The following is an 18,119-nucleotide window of genomic DNA, read 5'->3' on the forward strand; positions in this document are numbered from 1 at the left end:
GATTCTCTCTCTCTGCCTCTCCAGCACAAGCATGCTCGCTGTCTCTCTCTCAAAAGAAATAAACTTAAAAAAAAAAAAGAAAAGAAAAATTGGAAACATCAATAGTAAAATGGTTACATAACGGTATATTCACATACATGCAATAAAATTTGGCAGTTAAAAACAAATACGTCCAAGCTTTAAAAAAAAAAAAAAAGAAGAAGAAGAAGAAAAAAGAAGAAAATTCTATCACAGGCTACAGTACAGATAAACCTTGAGGACATTATGCCAAGTGAAATAAGCCAGTCACCAAAAGATACATACTGCATGATTCCACTTATACGAAGTCCCTAGAACAGTTGAATTCACAGAGACAAGAAGCAGAATGGTGGTTGCCAGGAACTGGGGGAGGGGTGGCGAAGAATGGGAAGCTGGTGTTTGACGAATTTGGAGTTTCAGTTTTACGGGAGGAAAAGAAGAGCTCTGCAGATCTGTTGCACATGATGTGAGTGTACTTAACACTAATAAATTATACGTTTACCAACAGTTACAATGAAAAATGTTATGCGTATTTTACAATTATAAAAATAAATTCACACACTCTAATAGCAGTCAAATCTTTAAGATTCCTTGCTTAGTGGAAGACGAAAGTTACAAACTGGTATGTAATACTAATCACGTTTTTTAAAAAAACAAAACAAACCAAGACAAGATTATCTGTATTTCTATGATATATTTCTATATATCTATATTTCTATTATATTTCTACAAAAACGTTTGGGAAAATATATACCAAACTGCTAACAATTAGTTTGGGGCAGGGCTCAACTGGGGAGTGGTGATGGTCGAAAGTGGTTTTAGCTGTAATTTTTTTTAAGGTGTTCATGGAGTGTTCGTTTATTTAAAAAAAAAAATCTTTTTTTACTGTTTATTTATTTTTTGAGAGAGAAACACAGAGTGCAAGCAGGGGAGGGGCAGAGAGAGAGGGAGACACAGAATCCCAAGCAGGCTCCAGGCTCTGAGCCGTCAGCACAGAGCCCGACATGGGACTTGAACCCACAAACCGTGAGATCAGCTGAAGTGGGACGCCCAACTGACCAAGCCACCCAGGCGCCCGTCATGTAACGTTCGTTTAATTAAAGACTAATAAAGAGAATATTCCTCTCGTAAAAACCAGGGGGATTCAGGAGTTCCTGCTGCAGAGCACACTCCATGCTGATTGAGCAGCTTTGCACACACCCCAGGACACGCATGCGCCCTAGTTTAAAAGAGGAACATGGGACTGTGCCAAAGACTCTGCTAGAATTCCAAGAGCTAAGTTACAGCTGTACTCAGCCAACCATCTCTTCAAACCTTGAGACCCTTACGTGCCCCGGTTCCCAAGGGGAAGCACAACATCTTCCTGAGGTGGTAGAAAGAATGACGAGCTGCAGACGGAGGGACTGAATTTTCCACAACTTTGTGCTTAATGGCTCTGAAGAGATGGAACAGACATTTGTAATGAAGCTGACAACCACGAAAAGTCTAATTACTACCTGCCAGCCCATGTCCCAGGCCTGCCCATAAGCGGCCCAAAGATAACTGAGAACCGGCATGACAAGACTCTTGACAAAAGGGGTGCCTTCAGTCAGTTGAGCATCTGACTCTTGATTTCAGGTCAGGTCATGATCTCACGGTTCGTGGGATCGAGCCCCACATCCGGTTCTGTGCTTGGGATTCTCTGTCTCTCTCCCTCTCTCTCTGCCCCTCTCTGGCGCGCGCGCGCGCGCTCTCTCTCTCTCTCTCTCAAAGTAAATAAAAGGAAAAAAAAAGTCTTGACAATAGAATCATAGGTGGGAACAGTAACCTGTATAAACTGATGTTCTCTCTAAGTCCCACCGAACATAAAATCTAGACTCGAAAGAGTTGGGACATGTTTACCAAAAAAACCCCACTTTTGGATTATCACTTCTAAGAGAAAATAGGATTCCAAAGCTGCTAGCGGAAAGATCTCACGGCATTAATGAGCAATGTTTGCTCCAGCTTAGCGGTCACAGACCTGGACAAGAATACAAGACTGCATCTGACAAGGTCTCATTTCAACTGGGGCCTGAAGCAGGTTAGCAGCTGCCCACAAGAGCCAACAGTGCTCAACCCTGTTAATCCGCACTACCACTATCTCCAATATCATTCTGCTTAGCCTCAAATCGGTTGTGGGGGGCGGGGGTGGTTACACCACAGAAATCGACAGATGCTATAAACCCTTTACCAGCATCCTACTGCCTGTTCTGTATCCCAGTGGCAGACCACTTCTTTTTAGAAGCTTCTTCCATTCAATGCAGAGAGTGCGATTCTCTTTTGGATAAACTATCTTTTATTCACAGTTCTTTGAAGCATCTGTATTAGAACTCTATCTCCAGGAGGGAAGAAATGGTTTTGAAATCATGGAGTGTGTTTTGGTAGTAAACAGTATAATTTAGTTATTACTTTTCCTTTAAGAAGTCAATGGCATCAGAGACGCATCCACACACACATGGTATGTATATGTTCTGATCTGTAAAGTGTTCAACAGATGTGTGCAAGTGCCTACGTGTACACGATGAAACTTCCAGCACAAACAAAGAAGCGTAGTCTGGTTTCCAGTAGTTGTCAGTTTCAAAACACACAAACCTCTAGCTTGCTTCTAATTTAAAAATAAATGTTAGTTTTCTCAACAAAGGTTTTAGGAGAGTGATGGCAAAGAAAGCCAAAAGAAGCAGCAGGGACGTTTAACAGTGAAACATACAGAACTTCATCTTAATCTCTGGTCGTTCAGAAGACACCACAGGATTCTGCAATGCGCTCCAACACCAGTGTTGGTCCAGTGACTACAACGATGTTTGTGGTGTCAGCCTACATCCTGGGCAGGGGACAGTCAAGTATTTTTGGTACCAATACTATTTTAGTTCCACGCTCCCCGAGTTCTAGCGATATGTAAATACACTCTGCAGGGAAAACGAATTACGGGTGTCCTCTGCTTCTCGCAAAGTCAGGTGGCACTGCTTTGCTTTTATGAAAGACCTGCCTTAGTGTCAGTTTTTGCAAACCAAAAAAAAAAAAAAAAAAAAAATCTGAAGAGAACTTCTGCTTTTACAAAAGAAGGTGAAAAGGGAACATAACACTCAGCACTTGTTTCGCAGCGAGCTGTTCTAGAGGCCGGAGTGGTGTCACCAAGCCCCCGCCCCGGGAACTCCACTTGGCATCTCCGCATCAAGCTGCCAGAGCTTTGAACTCTCACTGAGCACCTGGGCTTTATCTCGATTCCGTGCTTCGTTAGCAAGATGTGTCCTGAAGTATCAGAAATGCCTGAGAGAGGTTATTCGGGGGGTCTGGGGACGCTCAAAACAGTTTTCATACAAGTTAACGGTAACTACCTCTTTGCTTCACACCATTTCAGCTTACAAAAGGTTTCACAGGAATGCTCTACTCTCGGATAGCACGGAAATGTGTACAGGCACCTACACTCTCAATCACTTCTTTTTTGAATACAGCTGCCTGCCTTTTTCTGGACATCGATGGAGTAGTTTTTGAATGTGAAGAGTTACCTTATTGAAGTGATCTCCAATCACATGCCATATTCGGGACCATTGCAGCCGAATCCGATTCATGTTGTAGTATGAGATCTCCACGATCTTCTGCAAGCTGAACATGCGGGGGTGGTGGGGGGAGGCCAGCTCGTCCATGGACACGGCACACAACCAGCGGACAAAGTCAACTGCAGGCCGGACCCAACAACACATGCGAGGCTTCATTAGTAACGGCCAGAGAGTCACAACATGAGGATTCTGTAGCTGTCACATGTGAGTGACAAATACATACCTATGGCATTTCCATCCAGTCTGGTAGATCCAGTAAAAATTCTAGGAAGATAATTTCAGACACAGTAAGATCAAAGTTAGATTTGGAAGCTGAGTTTCAATTTCAAACACTGAAGAAAAGGCAAACAAGGAAACATTTTGGGTCTGGCACCTCTACTAAAATAAATGAGGAGGCATCAGAGGCACAGAACTGGTAAATGAACTGAGTTGAAAGCAGAAATGCCTACAACGGTAGAAAGAAAAAGCGACACATCAAAAGGAGGAAGGGAGAGTAAAGTATAACAGCATGTGATGTCATGACAGTGGGACACTGTCAACTAAATCAACTAAAGTTGATTATTTCAAATGTGTTCCAAGAACTTAAGGAAAGGATAAGAACAATGTCTAATAGAGAATATTAATAAATATACTAAAAAGGTGCTCCTCCATAAGACGAACACAAACACACAAAACAATTTTTTTTTGGCAAAAAAACTTACCAAAACCAACTCTTCTAGGACTGACTCTGGAAATTACCAAAGGCTGATAAAATGCTCATTCAAGAAAAATGGCTAAATCTTGGTATGAACAGAGGACACGAAGGTGTTTTAACTTGGCCTATTTCCATTACTGTCTCCCCAGCTCCATGGGAGTGTTGAAAACCAACAGCTCTGAAGTCAAAGGAACTGTGAGACCAGCAACCTAGCTCCACAGCAGAGAACAGAACAGTCCTGGAATTTCCCCCAAAATACCATTCTCAGGGAACTGACGTGTGACCTGCCTGGCAGTACCCTGGGAACCCTCATTTCTAGGATTTGTCCATATTTGACACAGACCTCATTCAGTCCAAACAGCCTTTTCTCTGGGGCTTTTGTCACAAGCAATCTGTGTAACCAATGAACAATGCAGCTACCTGAGTACGACCAGGTCAAACAAGGACCTGGGCGAAAATTTAAAAGGAAAAGTTGGGAATAAGGTGTCCACGGGAGGCTTTAAAAAGGTACACCAGGGGCGCCTGAGTGGCTCAGTCAGTTGAGCGTCTGACTCTTGATTTTGGCTCAGGCTGTGATCCCGGGGGCATGGGACTGAGCCCCGCATTGGGCTCTGCACTGGGTGTCAAGCCTGTTTGAGATTCTCTCTCTCCCTCTGCTCCTCTTCCCTGCTCGCATGTGCACACATGCACATTCTCTCCCTCTTTCAAATAAAAATTAAAAAAAAAAAAAAAACTTTAAAAAAAAGTAATAAAAAGCTCTACCATATTCCTGGTGATCTAGATAGCCATCACATGGGTAAGGCTTTGTACACACCCACGGAAGACAAGACAGGGCCCTAAGCACTCATCTTTGGCAGGCCTTAAGGCACAATACAACATGCCAGAACATCAGAGGGGCACCCCAAAACACACTCAAAACTCCGCAGCAAAGGCTGGCATGCTTAACAGTCCCAGGCATATGGGATCTTTGTCCAATTCTTAGCGGATCACAAAGGCCAAATGAGGAGACAGTGGCTATATGCGAAAAGAATACAGGCTTTATATAGTTAGTTCAGGAAAGTCATTCAACAAACTAATAGCAATGACAACAATAATAAACCCTGGGTGTGTGGTGGGCAACCTGATACCCAAAGCTGTCTCAATGTATTTTTTAAAGTATCAATTTTCAACAAAAAATTGTTAAGACATGTAAAGAAACAAGAAACGATGGCCTATTTACAGATAAACAACAACAACAGATCCAGTCCCTGAGGAAACCTAGATATTGAATTTACTAAAGTTTTAAAGTTGATTATTTTAATTAAAATTTTTTAACGTTTATTTTTGAGAGAGAGAGAGAGAAAGAGAGAGTGTGTGTGAGAGAGAGAGAGAGAACAGGGGAGGGGCAGAGAGAGAGGGAGACAGAGGATCCGAAGCAGGCTCTAGGCTCTGAGCTGTCAGCACAGAGCCGGATGCAAGGCTCGAACTGACAAGCTGTGAGATCACGACCTGAGCCGAAGCTGGATGCTTAACCAACTGAGCCACGCAGGTAACACCTAAAGATGATTATTTCAAATATGTTCAAAGAACTTAAGGAAAGGATAAGAACAATGTCTCATTAATAGAGAATATTAATAAATATATTAAAAAAGTAATAAATAACCCAACAGAAATTCTGGAGTTGAAAATCATACAACTGAAATGAAAAACTCACCGGAGGGACTCAACAGCAGTTTTCAGCTGACCAAAGAGTTCGTGAACTTGAAGATAGGTCAGATAAGATTATGCAGTGTGATAAACAGACATAAAAAGAATTAAAAAGAAAGTGAACAGAGCCTCAGAGACCTGTAGGGCACTATCAAATATATAGACATACATAAGGGGAGTCTGAACAAGAGAGGAAAGAAAGGGGTTGGAAGAACTTCTGAAGAAATAATGGCTACAAATACCCCACATTTGATGAAAAACAATCTACACATTCTAGAATCTCAACAAACTCCAGTAAGATAAACTCAAGAGATCCACATTCAGACATGTAATAATCAAAATGATGAAAGTCACAGACCGTGAGAGAATCTTGGAAGTAGAAAGAGAGCAGAGATTTGTGACTGCATGATGGATCCTATGGAAAATGAAAAGCTGATCTCCCATCACAAACCAAGGAGGCTAAAAGGCAGTGGGATATCATATTTAAGGTGCGAAAACAAAAAGACTATAAGCCAAGAATTCTAAACGCAGCAAAACTTACCTTCAAAAATGAAGGAGTGACTAAAATATCCCGAGATACACAAAATCGGAGATGATTCATTGCTAACCAACCTACCCTACATGAAATATTAAAGGAAGTTCTTCAGGTTCTAATGAAAGGATGATAGAGAATAACTCAAAAGAATCTGAAGAAATAAAGAGCACTGGTAAAGGTAAGTGTGTGGGGAAATAGGTATTTCTTGTTTGTAACTCATTTTATTTACCGGATTCGAGGACAGCGAAGGTAATCACTGTAAACTGTGTTGATGGGCAGGTGTGTATAAACATGTAAGTCATAGGACAGCACAAAGGAGAGGGGAGAGAATGGAGCTATACAGAAGACACGTTTCAGACTATTCAAATTAAGTGGACATTAATTCAAAGTCAAATGTTCAAAGTTAAAATGTTACTAATCATGATCCCCAAAGCAATCAGTAAGAAAAACACTCAAAAAATATAGTAAAACAGACAAGGAAAGTAAAATGATACACTAGAAAATATCTTACCATATAAGAAGGCAGTGATAATGAAGGAACGGGAGAACAAAAATGACACATTTTTAAAAAGAGCAAAAGAGGGCGCCTGGGTGGCGCAGTCGGCTAAGCGTCCGACTTCAGCCAGGTCACGATCTCGCGGTCCGGGAGTTCGAGCCCCGCGTCGGGCTCTGGGCTGATGGCTCAGAGCCTGGAGCCTGCTTCCGATTCTGTGTCTCCCTCTCTCTCTGCCCCTCCCCCGTTCATGCTCTGTCTCTCTCTGTCCCAAAAATAAATAAACGTTGAAAAAAAAAAAAAAAAAAAAAAAAGCCTGGGGATTAAATCGAGTCAAATGCTTTAAAAAAAATAAAAAAATAAATAAATAAAATAAAAATAAAAAGAGCAAAAGAGCAGATATAAATCCTATATATCAGCAATTAAATTATAATTAAATGTAAATAGATACTTTAATAGATATAATTAAAAGTAATAGACACTTCTCGGGATTCTCTCTCTCCCCCCATCTCGTGCTCTCTCTCTCAAGATAAATTAAATAAAAACTTAAAAAATGGTCCAACCATCTGCTGTCCAAAGAGACTCGATTTATTGCATTATTATTATTTTGCTAAAGTAGGCTCCATGCCCAACGTGGGGCTTAAACTCGTGACTCTGAGGTCAAGAGTCACATGCTCTACTGACTGAGCCAGACAGGTGCCCCCAAAGAGTTTCGCTTTAAGTTCAAAGACACAAATAGGTTGAAAGTAAAACAATAGAAAAGACACAGCATATCAAAAAGTAAACAAGAGAGAGCTGGGTGGCTGCACCAATGTAAGACAAGAGATTTAAAAATCAATACTAGAGGGGTGCCTGTGTGGCTCAGTCGGTTAAGCGTCAGGCTTCGGCTCAGGTCATGATCTCATGGTTTGACTTCAAGCCCCGTGTCGGGCTCTGTGCTGACAGCTCAGAGCCTGGAGACTGCTTCAGTTTCTGTGTCTCCTCCTCTCTCTCTGTCCCTCCCATGCTCATGCTCTGTCTCTGTCTCTCAATAATAAATAAATGTTAAAAAAAAATTAAATAAATAAATAAATAAATAAATAAATATCATTAGTAGAGACAAAGACTGTTTTATAACATACAAGGTTAAATCTGTCAAGAAAACATATAATTACAAACATATGCATCTAACAACAAACCCCAAAGTCACGAGGCAAACAGACAGAACTGGAAAGCAGAAATGGACAACTGAACCATGCCCAGAATCCACAAATCCATATAGACGGAATGAAGATTACGGGCTCAGGGACCACTGGCAGAGGAAATGGGGAGTGACTGCTAATAAGTACAGGGAGATGAAAATGCCCTGAAATTCCACAGTGGTGATGACCACACAACTCCAAATATACTAAAACCCACGGAATTGTACGTTTTAAAAGAAGAGATCTTATGGTATGTGAATTGTATCTCAGTTTTCAGAAATGTAACAGCACAAGAGTGGTTTTAGGCAAGACTGCCTGTAGTGTGTGATGTGGCTGAGGCAGAGAAACAGAAAAGAAGTAAGTGTGGTTAGTGGAAGAACAAAAATTTTGTATTATTAGCCTAAACCTGACTGAAAAATGTGGGGGAAACCAGTCAAAAGTATGTGATAGAGAGTGTCTCTGTTAGAGAGAAGCAGAGAAGCAACAGGAACAAGGTAATTAAATACACTGACAAAGAATTCAAAATACTAAGGATTGTCCTGAGAACAATACAAATTATGACAAAAATTCTGTACGGCTGTCATCGCAAAATGGTCTATATTTAACGCACCGGGCTGGGTCAATAACCAAACGAACAGCAGCGTACATGATTATTCGGTGGTAAGTTTCAGGAGCGTGTTCATTTTAGAAAATTCACATTTCAAGCACTGGTACCTAATGAATGTCTTCAAATGAGAGTACCTGTGTTTCTCTCAGATGTTTAGGTCAAGTTTCAAGTAAACAGAATGGAAAGATTCGGAGGAAAAACAAATGGAAACTATCAATTTGGCCAAGTCTCACTCACGGACATAGGCTTTAAATCTTAAACCCTTCTTGACATTTTTATGAAAGTAATTTCTATTAAGGAAACAAGGTAACCTAAAACACGAGCACAAGCAAAAAGTCTTGTTTCTGACATGATTTGGTCACAAGGTTAAAGTTATAATTTTTCTTCAAAAGGTCAGGAGGCAATTCGGGTCCCAATTCAGATGAACGTGAAGGTTATGAGTGGCTGTGGATGCCACTTCCTAGCCTGAGTGATCTGGAGCTCACCACACTCACAAGAGGCAAACGAGCGGAGTCCAATAACGACACAGACGATGTGCCAAGCTACTGGACAGCCCAGCTTCGCTGGAGAACAAAATCATTACCTGTCCACAGCTACAACCACACTCTGCGAGCTGGTCTCACCAACCGACTCCTGGAAGCTGGCCATCTGTCTTTTATCCACGCCACCACTCACCAAATTACCTGGAACGCAATGCGCAAAAGTCAACGGTGCTTCAAAAACAGTCAAATATTTAGAACAAAGTATTCTGTGGCATCAATCTGCAGCAACACGAGACATAAATGCGAAGGGTTTGTGGGAGGGAAAAAAAAAGCCCCAAGCCCCCTCAACTGATGACAGCATAAAATACATTCTTATTCTGTAAATACAAACTCCTTTGCTTGTACCAACCACCTCCTTTCCTTTACAGTCCTTTACATTTTTATAGTATTGAATGCCTATATTTAGGAAAACAAATACGAATTAAACAACCCTAACTTAGAGCTCCTGGAAGATGTGATGGCTTCCACCTGCTGAATGTCCGGCATGCTTTCCAGGACTTCAGCCCAGCCATCCCTGTGTGCACCCTAAGGAGGCGATGCTATGACAACCCCTCCCCTCTCATACAGTCTGTGCTTTTAACATTACCCGGGACGATTCCAACCAGTGCAGTGGGACCTAGGAGCCTGCCCTCTGCCCCGAGACAGCCTGGGGGGTTTGACACCCGCCTCTGCTACTCCTTGCAGTGTGGTCTTGTTCGGGTCACTTCGCCCCAGCCTCACCTTCCTCACTCACAAGATGGGGATGACAATCGTGCCAATCTCAATGAGTTGTTCAGAGGAATGAATGTGTTCAAATGTGTAAACGGAGGGTTTCGAATGTGGTCCCACACATCTGTTTGCCCTATTTACTGATACTGTTCTATCACTGATGGGGTCTCTCGATTCAGTGAGAAAGAATTCTACTTTCATGAGAATACCATTTAGTTAAAAGGTCCCCAAATGAACATGGAAGAGACGGTGAAGAATCCTTCTAAAAATCGAGAGATGCAGATATCCACTAGGTACTAACGCTGCAGCCTTTCTAAAGCAAATGGCCCTCCACCCAGTAGTTCTATGCACAGAAAGAGAAGTAATGCACCCTGATTTTGACAAAATAGGCATTTACTCAACAGTTCGAGCACAGATAGGAGAGCCAGAGCTGGCACACAAGGAAGAGGTTTACACAACAGTCCTGCTGAGACAAGAAGCGTTTCATTCCGGTTAACTTGTGACTCCAGGATGGCCAGCCGTGGGGCCTGGTGTCTTACCAAGGCCAAGGCCCATGAACTCTTCTCCTGCCAACGTGTGGCTCTTCAGGCTCCCTTCTCTTTCACGTCCGGATCCAGACAAGTAGCGGGTTTTCACACCGGTTCCTATGAGCTGAGCAAGCTCCAGCTGGCTGATGCATTTCAAGATCTAATGAAGAGAAGGCATGAAGAAATGAGTTCCTGGGGCACCCCGGTGGCTCAGTCAGTTAAGCATCTGACTCCTGATTTTGGCTCAGGTCATGATCTCACAATTGTGAGACTGAGCCCTAAGTAGGACTCTGTGCTGGTCATGGAGCCTCCTTAAGATTCTCTCTCTTTCTCTCCCTCTGCTTCTTCCCCCCCCACCCCAAAAAAAGAGTATACTTATCTTGATGAGCACTGAGTAATGTATAGAAATGTTGAATCACTGTATTGTACACCTGAAACTAATAGAACACTATATGTTAACTGTACTAGAATTAAAAAAAATAAAAATAAAAAACAGTATCGGGGCACCTGGGTGGCTCAGTCAGTTAAGTGTCTGACTGCGGCTCAGGTCACGATCTCATGGTTTGTGAGTCCGAGCCCCGCGTCGGGCTCTGTGCTGACAGCTCGGAGCCTGGAGCCTGCTTGGGACTCTATGTCTCCCTCTCTTTCTGCCCCTCCCCTACTCGTGCTCTGTCTCTATCAAAACTAAATAAACGTAAAAAATAAAAAACAACAGTATCTGCTAAGGCTGAAGAAAAAGAAAAAAACCTCACATCTTTAAAATACAAAAAGAAACCAGTTCCCATTTCTAGCAATCTTAGTCATTAAAGAGTTCTTTGAAACACACAGCTTTTCAGGTGAGAATAAAATCTGAGGGTCTTAGGGTGGTTTCCCTAGTCATGGTTAGGCGACCCGTTGAGTGTGGGCCTGGAAGACAGACTTCGCTATTTTTTTTTTCAAACTATTAAAAAGGAAAAGAGAAAATGACAAAAAGAAAAGCTGGTACAATGGAGTTATGCCATATGGATGTTTAATGAACTCCTCAGACACATAAAATACTAGTCTCCCTGCTGCTCCATTAACTTGACATGGCTCGTCGTGAGCCTTTGTACCTGCTGTTCCTTATTCCTACAATATGTGCCTTACGCTCTTCCCTATGGCTCACTTCCACCTCAGACACGTGTGTCCCTCAGAGACCTCCTTTAACTGCCCTGAGATCACACACCCTCTCCACCACCATCCCCTGGTAACACTTTTTTTTTCCCTCAGCACTTACAACGTTTTGGCGTTTTGCCATATATTTTGCTTGTTCTGTGCCTTAAGTCCCAACAGGGCACCGACTGTTTTGTTCACTGCTGAATCCCCAGCACTTAAAATAGCTGATTATTGTTTGGCTGGCTGGCTGACTGAGAACATGCCCCAGAATGGGGGTGCGGCGGGAAGAAAGGCTGCACCTTTCCAGCCCTATGGGGTGGTTCTGGGGCTGAGAGGTCATCCCTGCACACAAGCCCTCTCAACTGAAACATCTGAAGAAACAGAAATTGGTCTCAACTTCCACCAGAGGAAAAACTGGTTCCAAGAAACTGATTGTGGGACAGCGTGGAGATCTCCAGGTAAACCCTTCCCAAGGGATTTTCACGGGAATTTGCGACTAAAGCGGAGTATTGCCTTTCGTGTTGACTTTATCATCCAATGTCAGAGTATGGGAGTCCATTACACCATGGAGCGCTTCTGTTATTACTTATAGACTGCCTTCCAGCTGACTGAGAAAGGTACTTAATTCTACCAGAAAGAGCTATCCTCTGATTGCTCCACATACAATACTATTAAATTATTACCGGTAAACTATGAATTCCCTCCCTTTTCCAGAAGCTGAGGATGGCCAGAGTCTTGAGTATGTCAACAACCTGTGGCTGAGGGATTCTTGGTTCCAAGTCTGATTTCTCAAGGTTTCTGATCATCACATAGGTGGTAATTCATTTTCACATTTCCAGGTGTTGCTACAGACTTGGCAACCAGCGGGAACCCCACATAGATCATGCCTCCAGGTTAAAAAAAGTTCTACGAAACAAAGTGGCTAATTATTGATTCATCAGACGTTATGACTCCTCAGAAGACAGGAAATTATTTCTTAAAAAACAGGGGCGGCTGGATGGCTCAGTCGGGTTAAGTGTCCGACTTCAGCTCAGGTCATAATCTCACGGCTTGTGAGTTCAAACCCCACGTCAGGCTCTGTGTTGACAGCTTGGAGCCTGGAGCCTGCTTCAGATTTTGTGTCTCCCTCTCTCTCTCTCTGCCCCTCCCCCGCTCATGCTCTGTCTCTGTCTCTCTCAAAAATAAATAAACTTAAAAAAAAAAATACACACAAACAAAAAAACCAGGGCTCCTGGCTGGCTCAGTCCCCGATCTTGGGGTCATGAGTTCAAACCCCACACTGGGCATAGAGATAAAACAAAACAAAACAAAACCAAACCCAAACCAACCCAGCCCTCTCCACCCCCACCCCATGCAACTTCATCTTTTCTAATACAGAAAACTCCAGGATTGTGACAGAGAAAGGAAAGGCTGGGTGGAAGAGGACGCATGATAAGGGGGAGGAGGACAGCTAACACCTACTGAGCCCTTACCGCCTGCCAAACGCGGTTCTGATCCCTTTCCCGCGCCATGACCTCCCTTCTCCTCATGGCACCCCACAGCGGTACGGCCTGGGGACTGAGGGACTTGCAGGCCACACACAGGCAGGCAAAGGTGCACACCCAGCCCGGCCCCCCGCAGTGCAGCTGGGGGGGGGGTGGGTAGGGGACCGGGGGCCCTTTCCCCTTGAGGACTCCGTGGGGCAGGAGGCAGCAATCTTCCCTCTAGGTGCCCACAGTCCCTGCAACTCTGCACTCTCTCACCTCCACTTTTTCACAATTTTCTCTTTAAAGCAAGAAGCAATATACACAAATGGTAGAGAAATCAGGTAATGTAACTTAAGGGAAAAAAAGCAGAAAATAAAATGCCTACCTAATTCTATCACTGAGGATGTCAACGTTTTTCTTTATCTGTTCAAACCTCACTCTCTATGTACGTTTAAAATGAATTTTTACTTCATATACTGTGACCACCTTTCCATGACACAAAATCATTTTTATTTTTTTCTCTAAAGTCTTTTTAGAGACAGAGCATGAGCAGGGGAGGGGCAGAGAGAGAGGGAGACACAGAATCCGAAACAGGGTCCTGAACTGACAGCACAGAGCCCGAGGCGGGGCTCGAACCCACGAACTGCGAGATCATGACCTGAGCCGAAGTCGGACACTCAACCGACTGAGCCACCCAGGCGCCCCTAAAGTCTTTTTTAAGACTCCATTCATTATTTTCCTTGTCATTTATTTGTTGAAGAGCCTGGTCATTCAGTCGGGGGGGTTTTCATCTCCTACAGTTGATGGACATGATCTCATTTACACCTGCCTCTGGCCCCTAGATTTCCCGTGAACTGGCAGTACAGGCTTGGACTGACTCGGTTTGCAGGTGGGGGCAGAAGCATTTCATGGGTGGTACTGTGTGCTTCCATCAAGGAGCACGTATGTCTGGCTGTCCCTCCCTTCAGCAACATTATTTCGAATGGCCTCATAACACTCTAAGGAATGGCGTACCACACTTTTGTTCTATTTTCTTTTAAAGAGCAATGTCGGGGCGCCTGGGTGGCACAGTCGGTTAAGCGTCCGACTTCAGCCAGGTCACGATCTCACGGTCTGTGAGTTCGAGCCCCGCGTCGGGCTCTGGGCTGATGGCTCGGAGCCTGGAGCCTGTTTCCGATGCTGTGTCTCCCTCTCTCTCTGCCCCTCCCCAGTTCATGCTCTGTTTCTCTCTGTCCCAAAAATAAATAAAAAAAAAAACGTTGAAAAAAAAAAAAGTTTTAAAAATAAAGAGCAATGTCTCATTGCTGGCACATCCAGGCTGTTTCTCATACAATCTTTTTCCTATGACAACTAAAATTTCAATGAATGACCTTTCAAACACATGTCTGTACCCACAAATAATTATCTTTAGGTGAGCACCTTAGAATGTTATCTAAGGAAAAACGTAAACCCACCGGCAATCTCCTTAGTGGCTTACTGTAAATGTTGACCTTTCTTTTCAGATCAGGCTCCCAGCTTTTTCTAAATCTATACACTGGCATTAGGCGCTTCCAGGAGGCACATAAGGGCTGGGGAAGCAGCACTCGGGTGGGAGGAAAGCCACTGCAACACAGGTGTGCTTGTGCAACATGAACTGCGGGGGCGTGGGAACCCCATGAGGGGGTGCATGTGAACCCACCTGCCGTCTGCAGCCACACAGGCTGACTCTCAGATATGTGACATATTTGAAAGATAAGGGAAAACCCAGAGTTAAAGTCAGGCCTCACTGTAGTTCCAAAAATGCAACTGACCAAAGACAGATAGACAGTGAATGAAAGGAATGCTGGGAGTCATCCTAAGAAAAGGCATTTACCAAGCTTTCAAAGGAAACACACCTCATGCCAGGAATTCCCAAGGTAGTTGCCATCGGTGTGTGCCACCGTAATAAGCGTCTTTATGGTGTCGATGTTTTTCTGCTTCATTTCTGTGATGCTGGAGCTGGCCGTCAGCAGGGAGAAGCGAGCAAGAGCCTGAACATAGGCGTCTCGCTCCAGCTGTAATGGAAGCCCAAATAAGAGACAACGCTCAGATTCCACCCTTAGCGTGACTGTTTTCATCGACTGGACTGTGTACTGGGTTTCTGACACCTTCTGTATACATATCGCCTAACAGACTTCACGCACATTATCAGGCCAGTTATTCGGTGCTGGCGTCCTCCTGCTCCCGGAATATCCCTGCACACCTCATGGCTGAGAGCCAGCTCTCTCCCTTGCAGCTGACCTCGGACTTAAGTTCCAGGTTCTATTCCCTCTGGAGGGAGTGGGAGAGGAATCTGTTGAATGTTAAGATCGTCACATACACTCAGGGCGCCTGGGTGGCTCGGCTGATTAAGCATCCAACCTCGGCTCAGGTCATAATCTCATGGTTCGTGAGTTTAAGCCCCACATCAGGCTCTCTGCTGTCAACACGGAGCCCGCTTTGGATCCTCTGTGCCCCCTCTCTCCCTGCCCCTCCCCCTGCTTTCTCTCTCAAAAATAAGTTTTTTAAATAGACATTAAAAAAATGTTTAAAAATGTTGAAATGTTTACACTGTAACATCTGCAGTAGTATCTGCAACAATCTTGCAAGGTAGGCCTATTTTCTCAACTCCGCAAATGAGGAAATCGAGTGTCTGACAGAGAAGTTAGCTGGGCCAAGGTCACATGGTTAGAGAAGTAGCACAGCTGGGTTCTGAAACCCAGACTGAGGTCAAAGCCTGTGGTCTTGGTACAGCAGAAAATGTCTAACTGTAAAGTAAGCAGGAATAGATTTGAGTTTTTCAAAATAAATGGGTACAAATTCTTATTTAAGAAGTAATGCATGGAACTGACGATTTCCTAATTTCCTAGCAGTTTGAGAATCTTATTCTGTTCAGTTGCTTGCGTTTTTCAAGATTCAAAGGTTTATAGACACATTCATTTTGCAGTAAATTATTAGTCTCTCCCAGAGAAGACCTAGATATGAAGGAAATTATAATAAAAACAGATCTTAAAAGGAAAAGTAATATTTTAAGCACTAGGGCACACAAATTAGTCAGACGGATAGGAAGTCTGTTTTGTCAAGCCCTGTCAAGTAGCTTGAAACCCACCCACCCCTAAAGAAGGTTATAATCCAAATCTCCAATTCTTCCCGCAGAGGAGACTGTTGTCAGCACAAATCTGTGGGCTTCCTCTCAGCAGGCATGAGTAAGGAGCTTGCTGAGAATTTCTGGCTCGGTGGAAATGTCTGGTAGCTTCTAAGTTTTGCCAAATCCAAAGGCACACAGCCCACCAGGATCGCTGGAGCTTTGTTAAACTCACCTGCATTCCAAAGATGCAGGCAATCCGGACTGCACACCGGATGCCCTCCAAGCACAGGGAGGCCACTTCTGTGTCGTCACAGTTCTGCAGTCCGATGCTATAGGCGGCCAGCAGTGGTGTCCACACCAGCTAAAAGGGAGCAAGGTTTCAAATGCTACAACTGTAGCATGGCAACAGCTGTTAGAGACCACACTGCCACTTATGAGCACAGGCAGGATGCCAGAGTCATCACTATTTTGCTTTCACCCTATTCCATTCACAATATAAAATAGTTCCTCCTGATCTGTGGTCAAAAGTATCACAACAGCACTACAGATACGCTCTTTACTAGACGTGTGGTTCAAAAGGAAGGAAGATAAATACGTGGCTGGAGTACCTGCGCTCGTGACAGACATCATTAATCAACTGGAGGGCCCACTCCCTCCTGAGTCTATTCAGGGCACGAGAATCCTTCATTCACAGTGCAGCAGGCAGCCATTGCCAATCAGAGGCTGGCATGCAAAATAAAACCTATAAGTAACTTATATTCTATAAACTTAGTTTACTGAAAGTTTCCTAGTTCGAATTATTTAGACTTTATTTTTCCTCCAATTTTGTTGTGAATTCCCTGGAAATAAAGCTTCACAAAAATCTAAGAGGGTATTGATAGTTACTATAAAAATATCTTGGAGAAAAATTATGTGCTATGTATATAAAACATGTATCTTTTCTAGACATCTTAAAAATAGAAGGACTTCAGGACATTATTCTTTACTTCCAGCTAATTTCATCTGGTAAACTAACCCTGAGTCCACTGAGGTGAGATGTTAAAATGATCTCTTTTGCCTGAATAATTATTCATTCATTCAATACCCCCACAGCTCTAACAACAACCCTGTATTTGTCCCTATTTTACAGGGGACCAGGCCACAGAGCTATGAAGTGGCAAACCAGCCATTCCGACACAGAGCCCGTGCTTGTGGCCAGTGCTGGTGCATCCCCGGCATCATAAGGGCTTCTGGGAAGGACTCACTTTAGTTACCGTTTAGACAGAAGCACCCAGACTTGGCCTTTCCTCTCCTCAACCTCTTCACCATCACAGGGTGGCTGGTTAGCTTCTAGCTGGTCACCTCCAGAATCAGGCTGAGCCGGGTCCTCACTTCTCAGTATACTCACCTTGAACATTGGCCGGACGTGGTCCAAGTGTGTGGCACTTGTGAACGGGGCTTTGGCATGGCTCACGGCCTCCATCAGGGCCTTGGCTGTTCTAGCCATTTGCTCCATCTCCAGATTGTACAGCAGCCGTCGCTGTTTTTCACTAGCTACGCCTACAAAGAAATAGGGGAGTGTGACACCCACGGACAGCTTGCTATGTGCTAGGCACACAAGTCCCCCTGACCACTTCCATGAGCATGTTCGGAATATTACCACTTTACTGAAGGAGGAAATGAGGCAAGGAGAGGCCTAGTACCTCAGCCAGTAAGTAGTAGAGGTGGGACTTGAGCCCAGCCAGCGTGGCTCTACAGCCGGTGCTCTAAACCCCTACACTGGGCTGAAACTGATCGTGCCGTGGGCCTTACCTAACAGAATCCTCACCAACGTTGGCACAATCACCAGTGGCATTAAAGCAGTTTCAGGGAACATTTTGTGGGGGTAA

At 43.8% G+C, this 18,119-nt stretch overlaps 1 protein-coding gene across 1 annotated transcript in view; it reads right to left on the reverse strand.

Annotated features, from left to right (window-relative positions):
- The window catches only part of ARFGEF2 (ADP ribosylation factor guanine nucleotide exchange factor 2), a 104,899-nt gene that overhangs the window by 34,024 nt on the left and 52,756 nt on the right, over nt 1-18,119 (reverse strand). Inside the window, 7 exon segments of the mRNA XM_043553725.1 lie at nt 3,543-3,712; nt 3,817-3,857; nt 9,373-9,472; nt 10,579-10,726; nt 15,041-15,199; nt 16,484-16,612; nt 17,639-17,790. Coding sequence (XP_043409660.1) covers nt 3,543-3,712; nt 3,817-3,857; nt 9,373-9,472; nt 10,579-10,726; nt 15,041-15,199; nt 16,484-16,612; nt 17,639-17,790 — 899 coding nt within the window.

The sequence above is a fragment of the Prionailurus bengalensis genome, chromosome A3 (assembly GCF_016509475.1).
Source record: "Prionailurus bengalensis isolate Pbe53 chromosome A3, Fcat_Pben_1.1_paternal_pri, whole genome shotgun sequence".
Lineage (NCBI taxonomy): Eukaryota > Metazoa > Chordata > Mammalia > Carnivora > Felidae > Prionailurus > Prionailurus bengalensis.